This window comes from Canis lupus, chromosome 19 (assembly GCF_003254725.2).
Source record: "Canis lupus dingo isolate Sandy chromosome 19, ASM325472v2, whole genome shotgun sequence".
In the NCBI taxonomy this organism is placed as follows: Eukaryota; Metazoa; Chordata; class Mammalia; order Carnivora; family Canidae; genus Canis; species Canis lupus.
Window position 1 is genome coordinate 34,310,901 of NC_064261.1, and position 19,102 is coordinate 34,330,002.

Genomic DNA, 19,102 nt, shown 5'->3' on the forward strand with positions numbered 1-19,102 from the left:
GAAATGGTAAACAGTAAAAGGTAAATACTTTTAAAATGTTGCTCAAATAGACATTCAATAAAACCACATCTTTCAGACAACATAATTATTTGCATCATAAAAAACTCTAGTGGTTGAAATTTAAAATATTGATTAAAAAGCTTCAGTTGGACTTCAAATCAGCCTAAAAAGAAATTTCCATCTTAATAAAATAGGCAAAACTTTCCTTTTAAACATTAAACTTATTTTTTAAAAAATGTGTTTATTATTCTTGAAAAAAGACCTGATATGGGTCTCTCAGAAAAGTGAGCCTTTCCCATTTTAAACTGAATCCAGCAGAGCAATGAAGACACAATTCCAAAGCATCCAGAAGAAAAGTTGAATATCCAAAAAACAATATATATGCTTCCAAATACTCAGATTTTGGGGTTGATCCGTCAAGAAAATGGGAGTTACTGAACAGTTCTGTGACATTTTTAAGCTTCCTCCTGGTGTTCTCATGTCATGATAATCCAGTCTGTCCTGAGGAATTTGAGAGAAACCACAAAAACACGGTACACTGCCTAGCTTGATCTAAACTTCTAAGCTTGGTTACACTTTCAGACATCTTCTGGAAGATCACTTAAGTCACCAAAGTGATTTTAGTCACCAAATTTAATATTCTCATGACTTAAATTTGACTTCATACAGTCAAGTTTATTTTATACTCTCGGTTACTTACTACTGCAAGTCAATACAGCACAGGAATTAATGCATTTGTGCCTTCAACTCAAATTAAATAGGAAACACTGCTGTTTGTGAACTTTTTGGCTGATGAATAAAAAATATTTCATTTCTAATTCTCACCAGAAGGATTTAAATTAAACAGTAACAGATGAAGTGGGCAGGCATAGAATACTAAATAGGAACTGGCAAATGAAATAATCCAGCTCTTTGCTTTTACATTGAAAATGAGAATTGATTCTGCATTGAGAGAGAGAGAAGTAAAAGGACCAAGTGTTTAAAAAAAAAGCCTTCTCCCCCAAAAGAGCAAAATAGCACTCAGTGGCATTGCATTGTTAACAAAATTTCTTTATCAGAAACTATAATTTAATATTTAAGTATCTAATTTACATGTGACAAGGTATCATATTCAAAAAATTAAATTGCAACTAGAAAACTATTAACCACTAAAAACGATACCAAACACAACCCAAACATTTATAGGAAAGCAATAGCTAGAATCTGAACTGGAAAAAAGGTTTCATCATTTTTGGCTCATTAAACAAAGCATCCGTTATAGCCTGTAAAAGAGCATCTCTTCTAATTCATTAGAAGTTTATCCTTTGTAGCATGAATAACATGTTAAGATAGATTTATTGACTGTATATGCACACGTGTGTTGATTTAAAGATACTGTATCTACTGATAACTGGCTGAACTCTGGAAGGTGCTGAAATCCATATTTCTACAAGACCTTGGACCCATTTAATAATGTCTTTTTATAAACAAATTACATAAAATACTCTGTTTTTTATTAACTGAATATTTTCTTAAGCATAATAATAGACAAGGAATTGCACTTATTGTAAAGATACAGTGAAGTGTTAGGTTGCAGCTCAGCCATCAAAGATCAGGGATGTGATACTGGATAAGTGTGCATCATATGCAAAGATGATGGTGGCCACTGAAATTAAAATGAGAGCAACTAGTTACAGAACAAATTGGGGGTGGGGATAACAGAAGAAAACATGCACTACTTCTACTTTAATGCAAAACGAATTTCTCCCAGGAAACCAACCCTTTGACCTTCCTTACACAAAGAAACAGGTTCTGCACCCTTGGCAACACAGTAGACTTGGACATCTGTATGCAAATTCTAGTTCATTGTCTCTGAGTGTGCTGTTCCAGTGTCATCTCCTTCAGCTGCCCTTGAAATTCTAGAGCATGTACAATATTACAGTCTCTTGGTTAGGTTTCATTGAGCCTCAATATCCCCTTCAGTTCTATATAAATAGGGTCCATTATTCATCTTCTTCTGGTTCCTGTGGTAACACAGGGATTTCTTCCTTTAAACAATCACTGAAGAATCTGAGGATTGTGCTGTAGAGATGATACTTGCTCTTCTCAGATATGTTATGACCTTCATCTGGGTAGACCTAAGATATTGAGGGGGGAGGGAGATTTGAAGTTACCAAAGCAGATACTGTCCCTCTAGAATTCATTTGTTTAGTCCCAGTGGCAATAAAACTTTGGCAAGTAATCATCAGACCAACATCTAACCTAATATAACTCTGGAGTTTTTATGCCAAAGTTTCCACTCTTTTTAAAGTTACAACCCTTTGATTGTCAACAATTGAGACAAAATATAGTTTTTTTATGTATTTAAATTAGAGCTCATTGGTCAAAGAAAGTAGAGCTTTCTATGTTCATGTTGGCTAGAAAAGCATTAACACTCCGTTTCTTCCTGACTGTAGGGCCCTGACCTTCCTTTGCTGAGAGCTATTTTAGAAAACGGATTGTAAATTCTGTGTTTTGTATGTAAATCATCTTCCAGTTTTACAGTTTAGGAAATGCCTTTCTCAAGCACTGAAACACCATCTCTGTGAAATGTAAATATTAATGTAAATATTAAAAGGGATAGCAGCCCTCTCCCTGTGGGAGGGTAGAACCCTTGTTCCACGTTGTAAAACTACCTCCTGTCATAAACAGTGTACTTTTCCTTTTGGTAAAGTGAAGATGGCCTGTGAGTCCCTCCACCCCAGTTACTAAAAACTCTCCAGCCCTATGTTTCAACAGAGTTTAGTTTCTTTCCCCTATTGCAGTAGTCTTAAACAAAGCCTTCCTTGACTAACCTTGTCCCATATATTTTTTCTTTTTATCCTGTCCCTTCTAATATAAATGACAATACTTTTTCTAAAATCACAAATATAAATATTTGTCAATTCCTAGGTATAAAGTTTTTATTTTATTTTTTTTCTTTTAATTTGTATTTTTTACTATTAACAAGACATCACTTTTACTGATTTTTTATTTTTTTTAATTTTTTTTTTGATTTTTTATTTTTAAAAAAATTTTTTAACTAGTTTAATCCCAGTTAATATACAGTGTTATATTAGTTTCAGATGCACAACACTAATTGAACAATTACATACAAAAAATATGGAACATTTCACAGATTTGAGTGTCATCCTTGCACAGGAGCCATGCTAATCTTCTGTTTCATTCCAATTTTAGTATATGTGTGAGAACCTGGGGATACAGTTTTTAAACAGTGCCTCAATGATCTAAGTAAAGCCTTCTGCTTCCTCACATTGTTTGTGGCCTGATCTGTCATCTATTTATCTCTAATCATTTTCTTTCATCATCCTAACCTTGGTACCTGGGCTTAACAGATATGTTGAACCACTTTTATTTCTTTCAAATGCTGAAAAATTAAAATTGCCTTTTTATTTTCCTCTCCTTTCTGTGACTCCTCCCTGAGTGAAAGTCCTCAAAGGTGTAAAGTCTGTTTACCCACCTATCACTGTGACCACTATGAAGCAAGTCTCTGGTACTATTCACTACATGTGGTTGGATGCGCAGATGTTAAGTGTTTTTCTCTCTCCTTTTTTCTCAAGATCTCCTCAAACTACTTTTTTCCCTACCTTTTATGATAATGGTAATAGAAAATGAGGAAAAAAAGGGACTAGAAGGGAAGTAGAACATGACTCCTTTAAAACAATTCATTATTAGCGATAGAAATAAAAGCCTGAGAAGAAAAAGACATTCTTGAAAGTTTTTGCAATTTACTTGTAAAGCCTGAGCTGATCTACCTTCTCAGCATAATTAGGAATCTTTGGTACCTAAAAATCACTGTTAAAAAACAATAGCATGGGGGATGGAACAGTACAGAAGCTGTATTCTGTATCTCACAACTGAAAAAGCAAGGTAGGAAACATAGTCTTGTGATAAAGTGACTTACCTGCATAGTATAATTCACTCCAGCTTTTATTAGATGTTTGATTAATTCTGCTGAATGCTGGAAATGGACTTTTGCTGCAAGAAATTAAATTCTATTACTTGATAGGAATGCATTTATTAGGATCAGAACTTTTTTATATCATTTTTTCAAGGAGATTAAGTATTATACTTTGCATACATTTCACATTTAAAAGACGGATACCTGTCATTAACTTTTGAAAATTGGTAAGATACATGCAGATAAAACTTTAAGTTTTACAAAAAAATATATACATTACAAAAAAAACAAACAGGAGCTACTAAGGCTTTACTTATAATACAGGATAGTCTTTAAGTTTTATTATTTCTAATTGTTCACAATACGTCATACAATTTTAATGCAGTGAATGCCTACCTTCATAGTTATATAGCAAACCATCTTTCTGTTCCTTTCTGAGGATCTACTGGGGCCCAGTCTCAGTTAGATACACTGTTTTCATTCATTCATTCATTCATTTATTTATTTATTTATTTATTATTTATTTTTCACTGTTTTCCTTTAAATTAGAAAAAACTATACCATGTTCAGAAATTAGAGTCTACATCTCATTAGCCAAGGGTTCAGTTTTTAATGTGGATCATATTGGTTTCTCCTGTTTCTTTCTAGCTTCCATCTCTGCCTGAACCTGATCCAAACCTCTGAAATATGCATCACGGTAGACCGGGGTTGTGTAGAACTGCCCTAAGTAGCTACGGATATTTGGATGATTCATTCAGATCTATTTGAACAGCAATTTGCTCATATGCTGCCTGGCTATTTATGCCTATACTTTGTGCATCTTCAAACTTCTGTAAATCACTCTTAAGCTAACTTTTTTTAAGTGTCTTTGTCAAACTAGGTCAGTCTTGACAATAGTTTCGGCTTCTTTGTCATTCTGATTCTATGATATTGGTTAATCTTATCACATAGAAGACAAAATATTCCAAAAGATCATTTAATCTTTTCAACATCTACCCAAGATCTTTCCAGCATCTTCCTATTACACTTAATGGGAGTATTACCAGGTACTTCTAAATGAGTTTGCAAATTGCTCAGTAAATGTAAGTTAGGAGAAATGCTGATAAATGGGGGCAATGACTAAAGTAAAATGTTATCGAAAAAGTCTGAAAAGGATTCCGTCATTTCTCTGCACAGATGCAGCTGAAAAGATTAATGTACAAAGGTACAGTTGGATATTTTTCTGTTTAGTTTCTGGTGTGAAGCCTGTTAATATTTTTCATTTGTCCATTTCCTAAAACAGAGACATTAAGGATCCTATTGTCTTAGTGAACTAATTTGCTAGTAGTTCCTGAGGTTGATATTAATAATGGTAGTATTATAATGTGATTGAGCACCTATAATCTGCCAGGCCCATATGAGGTGTGTGGAGGTGTGTGCATGTATTTGTGTATGTCTGTGCTTTTCCTTTGAAGTGACCAATGCTGAACCCCTGCTTCCATTTTACCAGAGAGTGAAGAACTAGGTCTATGACTAAGTGAGATTGGAAGAACATGACTTACCTTAACAGCTGCAACATATTAACAGAGGAATTTGAATACCACTAATATATTCTAGGGTAATGGCCAGACCTGAAATAATTTAACCCCAAATTTATTCTTACAATTGAAGCTTAAGAGCACAATGAAAAAGAGCCTTCATGCCAGATTCCAGTGCCCATTCCATGAATTAGCAGTTGTGTGATTTTTGGCAAGTTATATAAATTCTGTAGTATTTATTTTCCCAGTCAGTTAAATAAGAGTAATAACACCTGCTGCACAATACTTCTGTGAAAAACAGCTAATATAACATTAAAATCTTTTGGCATGTTTTTGAAATATACTCAGCACTTAATTTCTTTTTGTTACTAGTAATATACATGTAAGATCTTAATACCTTAGGACAAAATTCTAATGTCGGTCAAAATGTTTGTCTTTATATATGTTTCATCCAAGATGGGTATGGCATCATCTAAGTATTTTTTTTTTAATTTTATAATAGTTGTAGCTTTTCAAAAAATGTTGCAAAGGCAGTACAGGGAGTTCATGTAGATCCCTTACTCAGTTCCCCTTATAGTTCATATCTCACATTATCATGGTCCATTTGTTACAACTAAGAAACATTTAAATATGACTCCTTAACCTCTTCTGATCGAGGAGAAATTTTCAGACTTTTTTTGATAACCTTGACAGTTCTAATGAATTATGGGTTACAATGTTCCTCATTTGCATTTGTCTTATGTTTTTCTCATGGGAAGAGTGAGGTTATAGGTTTTTGGGAGAAGACCATAGAGAGAGGGAGTGTCATTCTCATAAAGTGATATTAAGGGTGCATACCATCTACATGACTTGTCACTGTTAATGTTAACCTTGACCACCTGGCTGAGATGGTATTTATTGTAAAAGTATTCTTTTTTTCCCTTTTCCATACAGTACTCTTTAGAAGCAAATTACAAAGAGCAACCCTTTCTGAAAGAGTAAGAAGAAAGTTAAGCTTTGCCTCCATAAGGGAGTTATACCTACATAAATTTGGAATTCTACCTAAGAGTGGTTTTTGTCTCTTCTCCCCCATTTATTTACCCATTTAGTCAAATACACACGTGCGCACACACACACATATACAGTGCATCTAAACTCTAATCATGACCTGGCATGTTTTAAAGTTAAGTTAAAGAGCTGATACAACCTTTGCTATAAGACCTTTTTATTGGGATGCCTGGTGGCTCAGCGGTTGAGCATCTGCCTTTGGCTCATGGTGTGATCCTGGGGTCTGGGACTGAGTCCCACATCAGGCTCCCCGCACGGAGCCTGCTTCTCCCTCTGCCTATGTTTGTCTGTCTGTCTGTTTCTCATGAATAAATAAATAAGTCTTTAAAAAAAAAGACCTTTTTAGTGATAGTCTCTGTAAAATGGGGTGAAACTACTGAGGCAGGACAAGATGGACCAACAAAAAGTAGTTCGATATTAGGAAATACTGTTTCAAGGCTTTGACTCTCTGCTCACTAGCCAAGATAGCCTTGGTTAAATCAGTTTCCTCCTTGAAATTGATTTTTCTCATCTGTGAATGGGGCTATAAATATGCATCCCTCTATTGTAAAGTATCACATATATATATATATATATTTTTAAATTTTTTTAAAATTTATTTATGATAGGCACACAGTGAGAGAGAGAGGCAGAGACACAGGCAGAGGGAGAAGCAGGCTCCATGCACCGGGAGCCTGACGTGGGATTCGATCCCGCATCTCCAGGATCACGCCCTGGGCCAAAGGGCAGGCGCTAAACCGCTGCGCCACCCAGGGATCCCTATAATATATACTAATGTGATATATATATATATATTATATAATATATATAATTTATATATATAAAAACCCTTTGACCCCTAAACACTTCAAAGTGAATATATAAAATTATATTTATAACTAGTAATATCAATCACATCCATCTCCAATGTTTAAAGTGATGAAAAAAGGAGAAGTGATATAAATATGCATTTTAAAAAGTTTTTGTTTTAACTGTGAGTTATCCTATTAGAATTTTATCTCTGTGCTGGCATCTTTTTGCTGTCCTGATGTTTTCTCAGTTTGTTTAGATTTACAGTGTGCTGAATAACACCATAGTGGTAGTCAGTAGCCATATGTAGTTATTAGAATTTTAATTAATTACAATTAAACAATTTAAAATTCAGTTCCTGCTCATATTAAACACATTTCCAGTACTCAAGAGCCATATGTGGCTGGTGGTTAGTGTTCCACAGCACAAATACAGAACATCTCCATCATCCCAGAAAGTTTTATTGGATGGTGTTGCCATCGAGGCTCACAACTTCTTTCCTCTTAGTCGTCCTGACCTCCTCCTCCTTACTTTCTGTCGCATGTCAGATTTCTTGTGCCACTATCCTCTGCTATCTTCTTCAAAAAGTTTACAGGGCCTCTTGTCGAGTTCTTAGATGTAACCCCTTTGTTCAAGGTTAGAACCCATCAAACAGCAGCAGCAAATACAATACTTACTGTCAGCAGTCCCATGAATTATTAATATATTTTCTTCTTTGAAGCCGTGAATATTATGTAGCACACTGGATGCCTATAAAGGAAAGCATAAATATCTATATGTATGAATATAAATCTACCTATATTTGCAATTTAACTGAATTTTTAGAATAGTCTCTTCTTTCTTCATTATTTTAAATGTGTTACCTGGTATGTACTTTCTTCCCTAGATGGCATACCAAGGTATCTTTCAGAGAATGCTGAGGCTGTGACCCAAGAAAACAGAAATTTAAGGATAAACTAAAAACCATTTGACTAGCATTATTTAATTTCTACATTTCATATTTAATTGCCATGCTCCAGTAAAACTGATTGAATCAGGGGGGTGATAAACAGCTGAAAACATCTCTGATAGCACATAATAAATGAGCTCAATTGAGTTCCTCGGATTTTCTTTTTTACAAATCAATATATTAAGTCAATCTATAGGAAGTACTCACCGTACAACTTCAAGTCTGTGATGGGTGCAATCACTGATCCACATTTAAAAAGCTTTTCATCTGATTTTAATATCATTGATGCAATATAGCCACCATATCCCTGGCAAAATTAAAAAAATATATATATATAGCGAGAGTATATCAGTTATCTTTAGAGGTATTTTTAGCTTTTGATCACTGTTTGGTAATATACATAACAGAATGTCTTATAATGTCGCAGATATGAGAAAAGAATACACGAAGATCACTTTGTATAAATGAAAATTTTGAATCTAAATTTTTATAAAACAATAAGTTTATGTAAAATATAAAATTAATTATATATTGCCAGTGTCCAGTGTTTGCTCTTTGATTTCATGTAGTATATCTGGGAACGACTCCAAATAACTCAAAGCTAGGGAAATATAGCACTTATTAAATCATATATCATTTCAACAAATCACACACACACACACAGATTTAGTGAAATATTTAATAATGATGGTTACGTAGAATTAGGAAAGTAGAATTAAATATTTGAACTCTTGTCATCGAGTGGTGCCTGGATAGCTCAGTCAGTTGAGCATCTGCCTTTGGCTTGGGTCATGAGCTCAGGGTCCTGAGATATTGCCCCACATCAGGCTCCCGCTCAGCAGGGAATCTGCTTCTCCCTCACCCTCTCCCTCTTACTCCTCCCCCCCCACCCCGTTCATGCTCTGTATCTCTCAAATGAATAAATATTAATATAAATAAGTAAAATCTATCATCGCAAATATAGATTCTGCTTTCAGTTCTATGCCTTTTTTTAAGATTTTGTTTATTCATGAGACAGAGAGAGGCAAAGACATAGTAGAGGGAGAAGCAGGCTTCACGCAGGGAACCCAATGTGGGACTCGATCCCAGGACTCTGGGATCACGCCCTGAGCTAAAGGCAGACACTCAACTGCTGAGCCACGCAGGCATCCCAAGTTCTACACTCCTAAATATTTGAAGGAAATGAGCTTGGTAAATAATCTTGCTAGTTACATGAGTTGGATTATTATTTAATTTTAAATATCCTCTTGCAGTTCCTTTGAACTAAGTTAATTATGAATATTTAAAAAAAAATAAAGATGTCCATTTTTCTTTTGTAGCCCATGATTTGACCAAGAAAATTCCAGAGGAGATTTTAACAGTTTAATAGATTTAGGTTAAGGTAATGACCTACTGAGTTATATATTCATTTTAGAAATTTTTTAGCTATGCTGTGGGCAGTATTCTTCATCTTGTTGGACATCAGAGTATCCTGGGAGTTATTTAAAAAAAAAAAAACAAAAACAAAAACAATGATCCAGGCCTTAGCCTCAGCTATTCTGATGCAATTGGTTCATGATGAGGTCTACTTTTGAAAGATTACCAAGAAGAGTTTAGTGTAGTCCACTGTGACAGGAATCTGTTAGTCTCACTAAATTCTTGAGATGAGAAATACAAATTTCATTTATCTTATTTGGAACATTATTTAAATAGGATGATTAACATCAAAGTCCCAAATGCAAAGATTACTTAAGCATCTGAGAGAACCTATGTAAAGAGTAGCAAAATATGCCACTTTTGCCTATTGATTATTTTGAGCTGTAGAGCTTTGAAAAAGAACAAATGCAAGGAAAGGCTTTCTCTGAACTCCTCTTATCTGTCTAAAGACAGACCCTCTGAAAGGAACTGTTGTCATAAACCCTCTTCCTGGGAATTTCATCAATGAGGGAAGATTTATTCTTGTCACTAGAAATCCACAACACACCTAGAAAGACCATCATAAACTATCACTCTTCCCATCTCTTCCTCTAAGGGTCCATTCATCTTTCCTAACAACCATTCAGTCTCCTATCCTAAAAGGCCTACATCCTGCCCTTCTTTCCCTATGAAGGTGGTATTTAAGCTTGAATTCTAAGCCCACCTCAGAGAGTTACTCTCTTTTTCCTGAGTATGTCTCATGCATGTATGTCAATAAACTTCTGTTTTTCTCTTGAATCTTTTATTCAAGGGTTCTCAGATAAGAGCTCAGAAGAGTAGGGGGAAAATTCTTCTTTTTTTTGCATATGTCAATTTTGTGCTAGAATATTTAGCTAGTACCCAGAAGCTTGAGCAAAGCTTCTCCACCAATTGGGAAAAAGAGGGAAATAATATTATTATAACAGATAAGGTACCACAGAGTGTCTTTACTCCTATCTTTTGAAAGATACAAAAATACCCTTAGGGCAGTAAAATTCAGAAGTATTAAGCTTAAAAGTGTTAAGGCATCTAAAGAAAGAAGTGGAGGAGAAAAAAATAGTATCTCTCCTTCTGAGTTCTTGGCTGAGATGCCTATAATAAAAGATTATCAAGAGAAAAAAATAGTTTATTAACATGTGTACCTCACATACACACAGGAAATACCTAGTGATGCTGAATAATAACTCCTGGAGGTCGCCCAAGCCAGCACCCCAAAAACCATCTTTAGCCAAAGACAAAGAGGTTGGAGGGAGCTCAGTTATGGGAAGTTACCAGGAAAAGAACTATAAACAAGGGTAAGGTTTGTTAGGGGGTGAGGTGGATTTAAGTCTGCTTTGGAGTCAGTTCCTTCTCTATTAATAAGAGTTTCTTTCTTTTTTTTTTTTTTTTTTAAAGATTGTATTTATTCATGAGAGAAGCAGAGACCTAGGTAGAGGGAGAAGCACGCTCCCTGTGGGGAGCCCAGTGACTCAATCCCAGGACCCTGGGATCATGACCTGAGCCAAAGGCAGACGCTTAACCACTGAGCCACCCAGGTGCCCCCTAATAAGAGTTTCTTATGATTTAGAGTCAACCTTCTCATCCCAGTATAAGGAGGGAGACACAAATGGAGATTTATTTTATAAATGTAAATGTCTCTTACAAAAGAGTAATTTCTATTCTGTTTCCAAAGCTTCTCCTGTGTCTTAAAATAATCAGCTCAAAATGATCCTTATGCCAAAGAGGCGTATTCTAGGATGGCATATTCTGCTCCCCTCCAGAAGTATGCAGGGGTGGGGTGAGTTCTGCAAAGTAAGTAAGTAGCTATTATAGAGCAAAAGTATAGAGAGCCTCTAAAGATTCTGTCCCTAAAGAGAGCTTTTCCAGTGTATTGTTTCTTGTTCTTGGTCATGAAGGTATGACCAAGGTGTTGAAGCCAAGAGGTTTCACACATTTCCCATGGGGCAACACTGTTCCCACAGTGAGAAATGGTCATCTCAGTCGGTAACTTTTCTGGTTCTAATTCCACAATAGAATTAGAACAAATTTGATTATGATTCAGTTGTTTATATAACCTATTTTGAAAGAATAGCTGAATATTTCAATCCACAGAACAACTATACATCACAATTTAATAATATAAATTAATACATTGGTATTATGTTTTTTTTTTTTAATCCTGTTTCGTGTAAGTCTCAGTATGATTATCTCTAGGAACTAAGTAGAATGGTGTCTTCCAACAGAGGGGCAGATTCTAGGTCAATACTTGAGAATTCATTCATATCACTTGGAGATGTTGTTAAATGCATATTATTTTAATTCAGTAGATCCTGAGTGGGGCCCAAGATGTTGCATTTTTAACAAACTCCCAGGGGATGCCTAGGCTGCTGTTCCATGTTTTGAATAATAAGTTTTTACAGTATAATAATATAACAAATATACCTACCCAAACCTCTCCCTAGCTTCAACCAGCATTCCCCAAACTAGTGGAGATTTAAATATATATATCAACGCTCTCAAAAATAATTTAGTTGTGGAGAATGGGCTGTGGAGCTTTCCAAGTAATTCTAAAGTGAATCTAGGGTTGTAAATCAATCTAGGGTTGCTGCAAAGGAGTTGCATTTTACTGTTTTTTTTTTAATATGAAAATTTGAGAATTAAGCTAAATAGTTTTTAAGAGTTACTGATAGCAAATCTGTTAAATAAAATTCTCTCTATAGTATTCAAAAACCTAATCCAAAATGTTGCTTTAATTTATTTCAGCAAAATAATTTTTTTTAAGATTTTATTTATTTATTCATGAGAGACAGAATGAGAGAGAGAGAGGCAGAGACACAGGCAGAAGGAGAAGTAGGCTCCATGCATGAAGCCTGATATAGGACTTGATCCCAGGACTCCAGGATCATGCCCCAGGCCAAAGGCAGGCACTAAACCACTGAGCCACCCAGGGATCCCCAGCAAAATAATTTCTACTTTTAAAATAAAATCAACACTGGGAGGCATTAGAATAAATTGAATTTTAATTGCCCACCTTCCTCTGTACCATTTTATATTTGCTCACATAATGCAAGAGTAGATCATAAAAAAGTTCTAAGAAACTATATCCTGGAAAAGGGTAGGAATCGGATGTAAGTTCTAAGTCGACACAAGATGGTGATTTTAATTTTCAGAACAACTCTGGTCTATCCGGAAGATACCAGAAACTGTGGGTCATCATATTGACTTAGTTGGAGGGTGTTTTTTATTTGATAAGATCAAAAATAGTTAATGGAATAGGTTGTTCTGGTCAATTGTGCAATCATTTTATTGGTTTCTCAGTGGTCACATTTTTCCATTCATTGATATCAACTTTTCATTTGCATAGCATTTTAACTTTACTTATACAATTTTAACAAATTTATCTGTTAATTTTTTTTTATTCAGTGGACCTAAAGTATAGAAATGTTTCCTGAGAATTTTTTATCTTAAAAAAGATATACCCATGATGAAAGAAACTGAATCCAATAGATAGATGGATTTAGAGGAGCCGGGGGTAGTGTCTACAGTAACCATTTTACTGAGAAATTACATTTTCATGCATCTTGTATTTTGAGATAATCGTTAAGTGACTTTTTTGAGTACTCTGAGAGTTAATGAATACAGTCAAAAACACTGACAGAACTGGAGAAAAAAAGTTCTTCCTAGCCTTAGACTTAAGACTCTTTGTGAACCACATCACTTATGGCACACAATGAATTAATGTAAAATAAAAATACTCTATATATCTCACTAGTAACACAATTTATTGCATTATTTTACATTAAATCTTTTTGTTTATTGTAATCATATGCATTTTATCACAGTTCTTACCATCCTGTCTTGATTTTTGTCCTTCATACTACATATATTAATAGCTTCAAACCTTAGAAATGACTGCCACTATCAAGCCTTATGTCAATTGAGAATATATAAAAGTATAATAATTACCTCTTTAAGTCAAATTTTAACAAGCTTCCATATTAATGTTTGTACTTTTTTTTTTTTTTACATTTCTCATATATTGATGTTTCTTGACTTCTAAAATTTCATAGTCCTAGGTCACATGATTTCCTAGTGAAATCTTCCCTGTTATACAAATGGAAATTGCTATCTCTTCTTTAATCTTGGGCACCCAATCTTACTCTCTGGTTAATATTCCTGAATTGTTCTATTACTGACATTTTACATACTTTCCTAATTTTTAAAATTTGTTTTTTATTTCTTTCGTCACTAAACTAGGAATTCAAAAAACTTGTGTATATATGTGATTGCCATATGTCCAGCACTTTCAAAAGTGGTAGGCACATAGTAGACATTTGATAAATGTGGAATTAATTTTATTCCCTATTGATGTAGCCTGATAATCACAGCAATATCAGTTCTCCATATAATGTTTATGGGTTTTCAATTTTGCCATCTATTCTCAATTCATGTAATTATATTTTTTTTTAATAAAAGAAAATTTTCTAGTTTTCTTTAACTTTTAGATATAATTACTTGATGGAATGAACATTAATATTATTATACATTATGTGGGATTAGGTTGAGGTCTGGGGATAACTATATGAAATTTTTAAAAAAAGTACTACCTATCAGTACTGGTGGGAAATACCTAAGGCAGTAATGCAAGGGATTTCATAACTCAAATGAAAGAAATACTGCTGAAAATTAATAAGGTAGACATTCAAGTCAGTAATTAGGAACAAATGGTTTAAACAGTAGAAGAAAAAAATAAGGATAGTAAGTGGAGAAATTAGTGAAATAGAAAAGACAAATTGAGAACAACTAAGCCAAAATATGGTTCATTAAAAGAGAGGCATGGGGGAGAGGGGTAGAAGAGAGACAAGCAGGGAGAACAAGAGCAATTAAGAGAAAATGTCCTAGCAAAGGCAAAAAGGGACTAATAAACCAAACTAGGAGTCAAATAGCACATTACCCCCACTAATGAAATGATTAAACATATAGCAATATATACTATGCTTCAAAAACATAAAAATATATGAAACGGAAAAAAAAAATCTTTTAAAAGTTCTAAAACTGACTCCAAAAGAAATGGAAAACTCTTAGTATTCTTGTCTTGATTAAATAAATTTAACATTACATTTTTCCAACAAAGGAAACAAAGCCTCCTATAGCTTTATAATCTGATGCCAAAAAAAGCATGAATCATAACTCCCCAGCCTATTTTATGAGTTTTGGATAACTTAGTTTGATACTGAAATTAAATAAGTATATTTTAAGAAAAAAAACTATGAGATCTATGAAGTCTTGATGCTAATGGCATTCCTTTTTTTTTTTGATCAGAAAGCCACGTTCTAAACTATAATTCAGTCACAGATATTCATTTTAATTTATTTAATTGAAATGGAATATTTTTCCATTTAAAATAAATCTAATTACATTTTACTTGTTTATATCCTATATCAGTCTTTTGTATATTTAGATTACCAGAATCAGTTACCTGAGGCTCATCAGCCCCCTTATAAAATGATAAATACAGGATTTTGAACTTTTAAAACTGAGGCCTAGAACTTTATTTTCTCCTGGTTATGGACCAAAATCTGACTTTGTGGTTAACATGAAGGACTTTCTAAGGTCTGTGCCCATACTTCTCTCACTGTTTTACCTGTCATTCCTTTATGTGAGCCTTAATTATAGTCAGTTACTTTATTCATGTTCTTCAACTATGCTTTTCCTACTGACATTGGGCATTACATGAAAGCCTTCTTGCTCTCTGCTTGTTGAATGACTTTTACCATCCAGGTATTCTCCATGAGGTATTTTACAACCTTCTGAATCTAAATTTCCATAGTAATGAATATTTGTTTAGCTCATTTGATCATTTTAGACTTATTTGTGTGTGGATAGAGTCTTAAAATATATAAGCCCTAAGTCTATTGTAAATTATTATATATATCAGGACCATTAAAGAGTAAAATGTTCTCCACTAGATGCACTTTTTTATGTGTGTGGTAAGAAACGCTTTATATTTACTAAGGTAACCACTTTTAGGTGCACAGTTCAATAGTGTCAGATGTATTCACATTATTGTGAAACAGATCTCTAGAACTTATTCAGCTTGCAATTGTGAAGTTCTATTACCTATTAAGCAACAAGCTTTCCTTTTCCCCTCTCCCTGGGCAACCACCATTCCACTCTGTCTTCATAAACTTCACTACTCTAGATATCTTATGTAAGTGGGGTCACAGTTTGTCCCTCTGTGATGGGTCCACTTCTCTGAGCACAGGGTCTTCAAGGTTCATCCATACTATAGCTTTTGAGAAGACTTTGGTGTATGTACTTGTTAATTTGTCTAGCATTTCCATTTCTTTGGAATGATCACTTTCTTAGACATTTCCATTTTTTCATTAAAAATCTTTATTGTTTGGGCTTTAATCTATGTATTTGTACTTATGTCAGAGGAACATTGTATTGATCTCTTGAGTGTTACTGAGAACAAGAATAAAGCAAAGACATGGTGCACTGCAGGTCTCTGAAGTCAGGGGAGAATGGCAGTGATTTGTGATGATTTACATTTTATTCTTTTGTTAAATGTCTTTTCATATACTTACTTGTCAGTGAACACCACTAAAATTTATACCCCAGTAAAATGATCAGTTATTCCTGTCATGTATCTCTGGTTCATTTATGGATAGTAAAACATCTTTTATGTTTAAATCCATGCACACCAATAATTTTACTTGTTTCTAAACTAAAATAATACTAGATCTCCTTCCTTTCATCTTAGTATCCATTATAGTGTCTAGCCCAGTGATAGGGATAAACTAGCAGCCTAGTAAGTATCTATATGGCGTCTCTTTCCCTACTGTGAAAATGATGTTTAACCTGACATAAAAATTATTGCAATGAAATATATCATGCAGAAAACACTAAAGACAGAATTATGCATATTGGTCATCTTTCCATTTCTAAGCCCTGTCAGTCTTCCCTAAGGCTATGGTACTTGATCCTTTTATAGAGACCACCCTGCCACAGGACGGTTGTAGGACTGGCTCCCTTTTGTTATTTAGGTATCAGCCTAAATACCATTTAATCCATGGGATCTCACTTGACTGCTTAATCCAATAACACTGACCCTTTTTAGAGTTAACTTTTGTCCACCTATTTTTTTATTTTTCTTTTAAGACTTATATGAAACTATGTTTTTCATTTATGTGTTTGTTTCTCCTTTCTAAAAGATAAGCTTTATGAAAACCTATTTTTTTGTTATTCATTATTGCTCTACTTCTAATACCAGGACCAATTAGATAATAAATAGTTGCTGGATTAATAAGTGACTGATGTACACATTATTAATTATAATATTACATTTTAAAGAATAGTACAGAGAGATTATAGTAAAATGAAGAAACTAGGCACAAATACAAACACATAATACAAGTTGTGTGTGTATATATATATGTACTTTATATACATAAAAAATACATAGAAACATTTCTTTTTCTTTTTTTTTTTTGAGACAACATTTCTATTTACCTTTCCAAAAATGCTTAATCTTTTGGAGTCAATGTATGGCTGTTTCAGTAAAAATCTGCAAGGAGAAAAATAACACTTATATTTTGAGTCAAATGCACATGGGAATTCATTCTTGGCACTCACACACATGCACACAAAGAAAACCAGACTTCCAACTAGAAATACTTTAGTGATTGGAGTTCTATTTATGTTGAAGGATCATATATTCCAAAACCTTGCTACTCAAAGTGATGGTCCAGTTGTTTGGATATCACCTGGCAGGTTGATACAAATGCAGAACTTGGGGCTCCATTTCAGACCTACTGACCTACATTTTGACAAATCCTAGTCAATTTCTGTGTATTGTTTTGAAGAACCTACTCGATTTTTTGGTCACTCATGCCACCGTGGGAATGGTATCTGTGAAGTTCAAGAATTGTAGTTAACTGGGAAGTAATAGACACTGTAGATTATTGTAAATAAATAATAGAGTGGTTTAATTAAGGTCTCTCCCATTTTTTAGGGTGGGAGGGGCAGAGAGAGAAGGAGAGGGAGTGAATCTTAAGCATACTTTAGGCCCAGCACGGAGGCCAATGCAGGGCTCGACTCCATGTCCCTGAAATCATGACCTGAACTGAAATCAAGAGTTGGATGCTTAACTGACTGAAATACCCAGACACCCCAAGGTCTCTCCCACTTTCATAAATTCAAAATAAATTTTCATTCTGGGGGTAGATATATGATAATTATTTTATATGGTGCTAAGAGTGAAAAATACTTGAAAAAATGATATAGTCTTTATGACTTAGAACTTTCCATTCAGTAAAGTAAAAATTTCTGAATTAGTATTAATGTATCATATACCTAGCTTCTGTCATTATAGGAAAAACAGGAAAATGTGCACCCACTTACTTCACAGCTGCTATTTGGTCCTTTACTTCCACTGAACCTAACCTTCGATGAATCTCCTGCAAAATTTTCAGGCCCTGGAATCCACTTCCTCTGCCATCAAATCGTGCCGTGATGACATTATCTGTGTCAACAAGTACTGAATCCCAGTCAATATGGAACTTATCTGTAACCAGCTGGCCTCCTGGTTCTTCATCCCTGTAAATACCAACACATTGGACCAAAACATGAGGCAAAACAATTGGCAATGTGGTAGAAATTTTAACTTTCACACTTAATATTTAAAAATTTTGGAAAAGACCTATGTGGGTTATTAAAATATCTGTTAATCCTTCATAATAAACCTGAAAATATAATGCTATTTTCCTTTGTAAAATTTCAAATGAAAAGTTCTCTAATGGGCTGAAAAAATGAAAAAAAAAAAAAAAAGATTTGAAGATGTTCTAAGAGATTATTTTAACCATTTTTTCAACTGAGAGAACTGAAGAAACATACATTCACTTTTCATAGGCATTTCCAAAGAATGATAATCAAGTTGACATACTGGACCACTTTATTGAATTTCTTCCAGACATTGTGTTTTAGAAATATCTTGCAGATGGTATGCAATGCCTAAAGGATCTGATAGAGATCAGAACCAGTTATGGAGACTTAATAATTGTTTAACAAGCATTAAAAAAGGCAACAGACCCAAAATGAAGTGTCTTTTATAAAATTCCTCCAAAACTTAATACCTAACCTAATTGCAATGTCATCCTCTCCCATGAGTGGAATTTTAAACCAATCGCTTTGAAATTTCCTGATCTGTACTAGTAAGGTAATCTACATGTTAAGACCCCCTCCCTCTCCCAGCCCCCAACTTCCCCCTTAAGGGAAAGTGACCTGGGCTGAAACAATCTTTTGTTTTCTTTTGCTAAAAGCCTTCTGTTCCATCCCATTTCTGCCTATAAAATCTTTCCATTTTTTACAAGTCCATGGAACTTCTATTTGCTGAATGGGATGCTGTCCAAATCACGAATCATTGAATAAAGTTAATTAGATATTTATATTACTCAGTTGAATTTT

At 34.1% G+C, this 19,102-nt stretch overlaps 1 protein-coding gene, 1 long non-coding RNA gene and 1 other non-coding gene across 9 annotated transcripts in view; 1 reads left to right on the forward strand and 2 right to left on the reverse strand.

Moving 5' to 3' along the window:
- Nucleotides 1-19,102, forward strand: part of LOC112648411 (uncharacterized) — a 160,747-nt gene that overhangs the window by 8,308 nt on the left and 133,337 nt on the right. The gene's annotated exons all lie outside the window — the stretch shown is intronic.
- Nucleotides 222-19,102, reverse strand: part of DPP10 (dipeptidyl peptidase like 10) — a 1,271,598-nt gene continuing 1,252,717 nt past the window's right edge. For all 4 annotated transcript variants that reach the window (XM_025429711.3, XM_025429705.3, XM_025429721.3 and 1 more), the window contains 7 exons: nt 18,041-18,235; nt 17,150-17,204; nt 8,429-8,528; nt 8,136-8,194; nt 7,950-8,022; nt 3,923-3,996; nt 222-2,117 (listed from right to left, as the gene is read on the reverse strand). In XM_025429711.3, coding sequence (XP_025285496.1) covers nt 1,983-2,117; nt 3,923-3,996; nt 7,950-8,022; nt 8,136-8,194; nt 8,429-8,528; nt 17,150-17,204; nt 18,041-18,235 — 691 coding nt within the window. In that variant the 3' untranslated portion in view covers nt 222-1,982. The remainder of the gene's footprint in view (nt 2,118-3,922; nt 3,997-7,949; nt 8,023-8,135; nt 8,195-8,428; nt 8,529-17,149; nt 17,205-18,040; nt 18,236-19,102) is intronic.
- LOC112650032 (U6 spliceosomal RNA) lies at nt 3,115-3,220 on the reverse strand. The gene has a single exon (XR_003129889.1). It is a non-coding gene; the product is annotated as a U6 spliceosomal RNA (small nuclear RNA).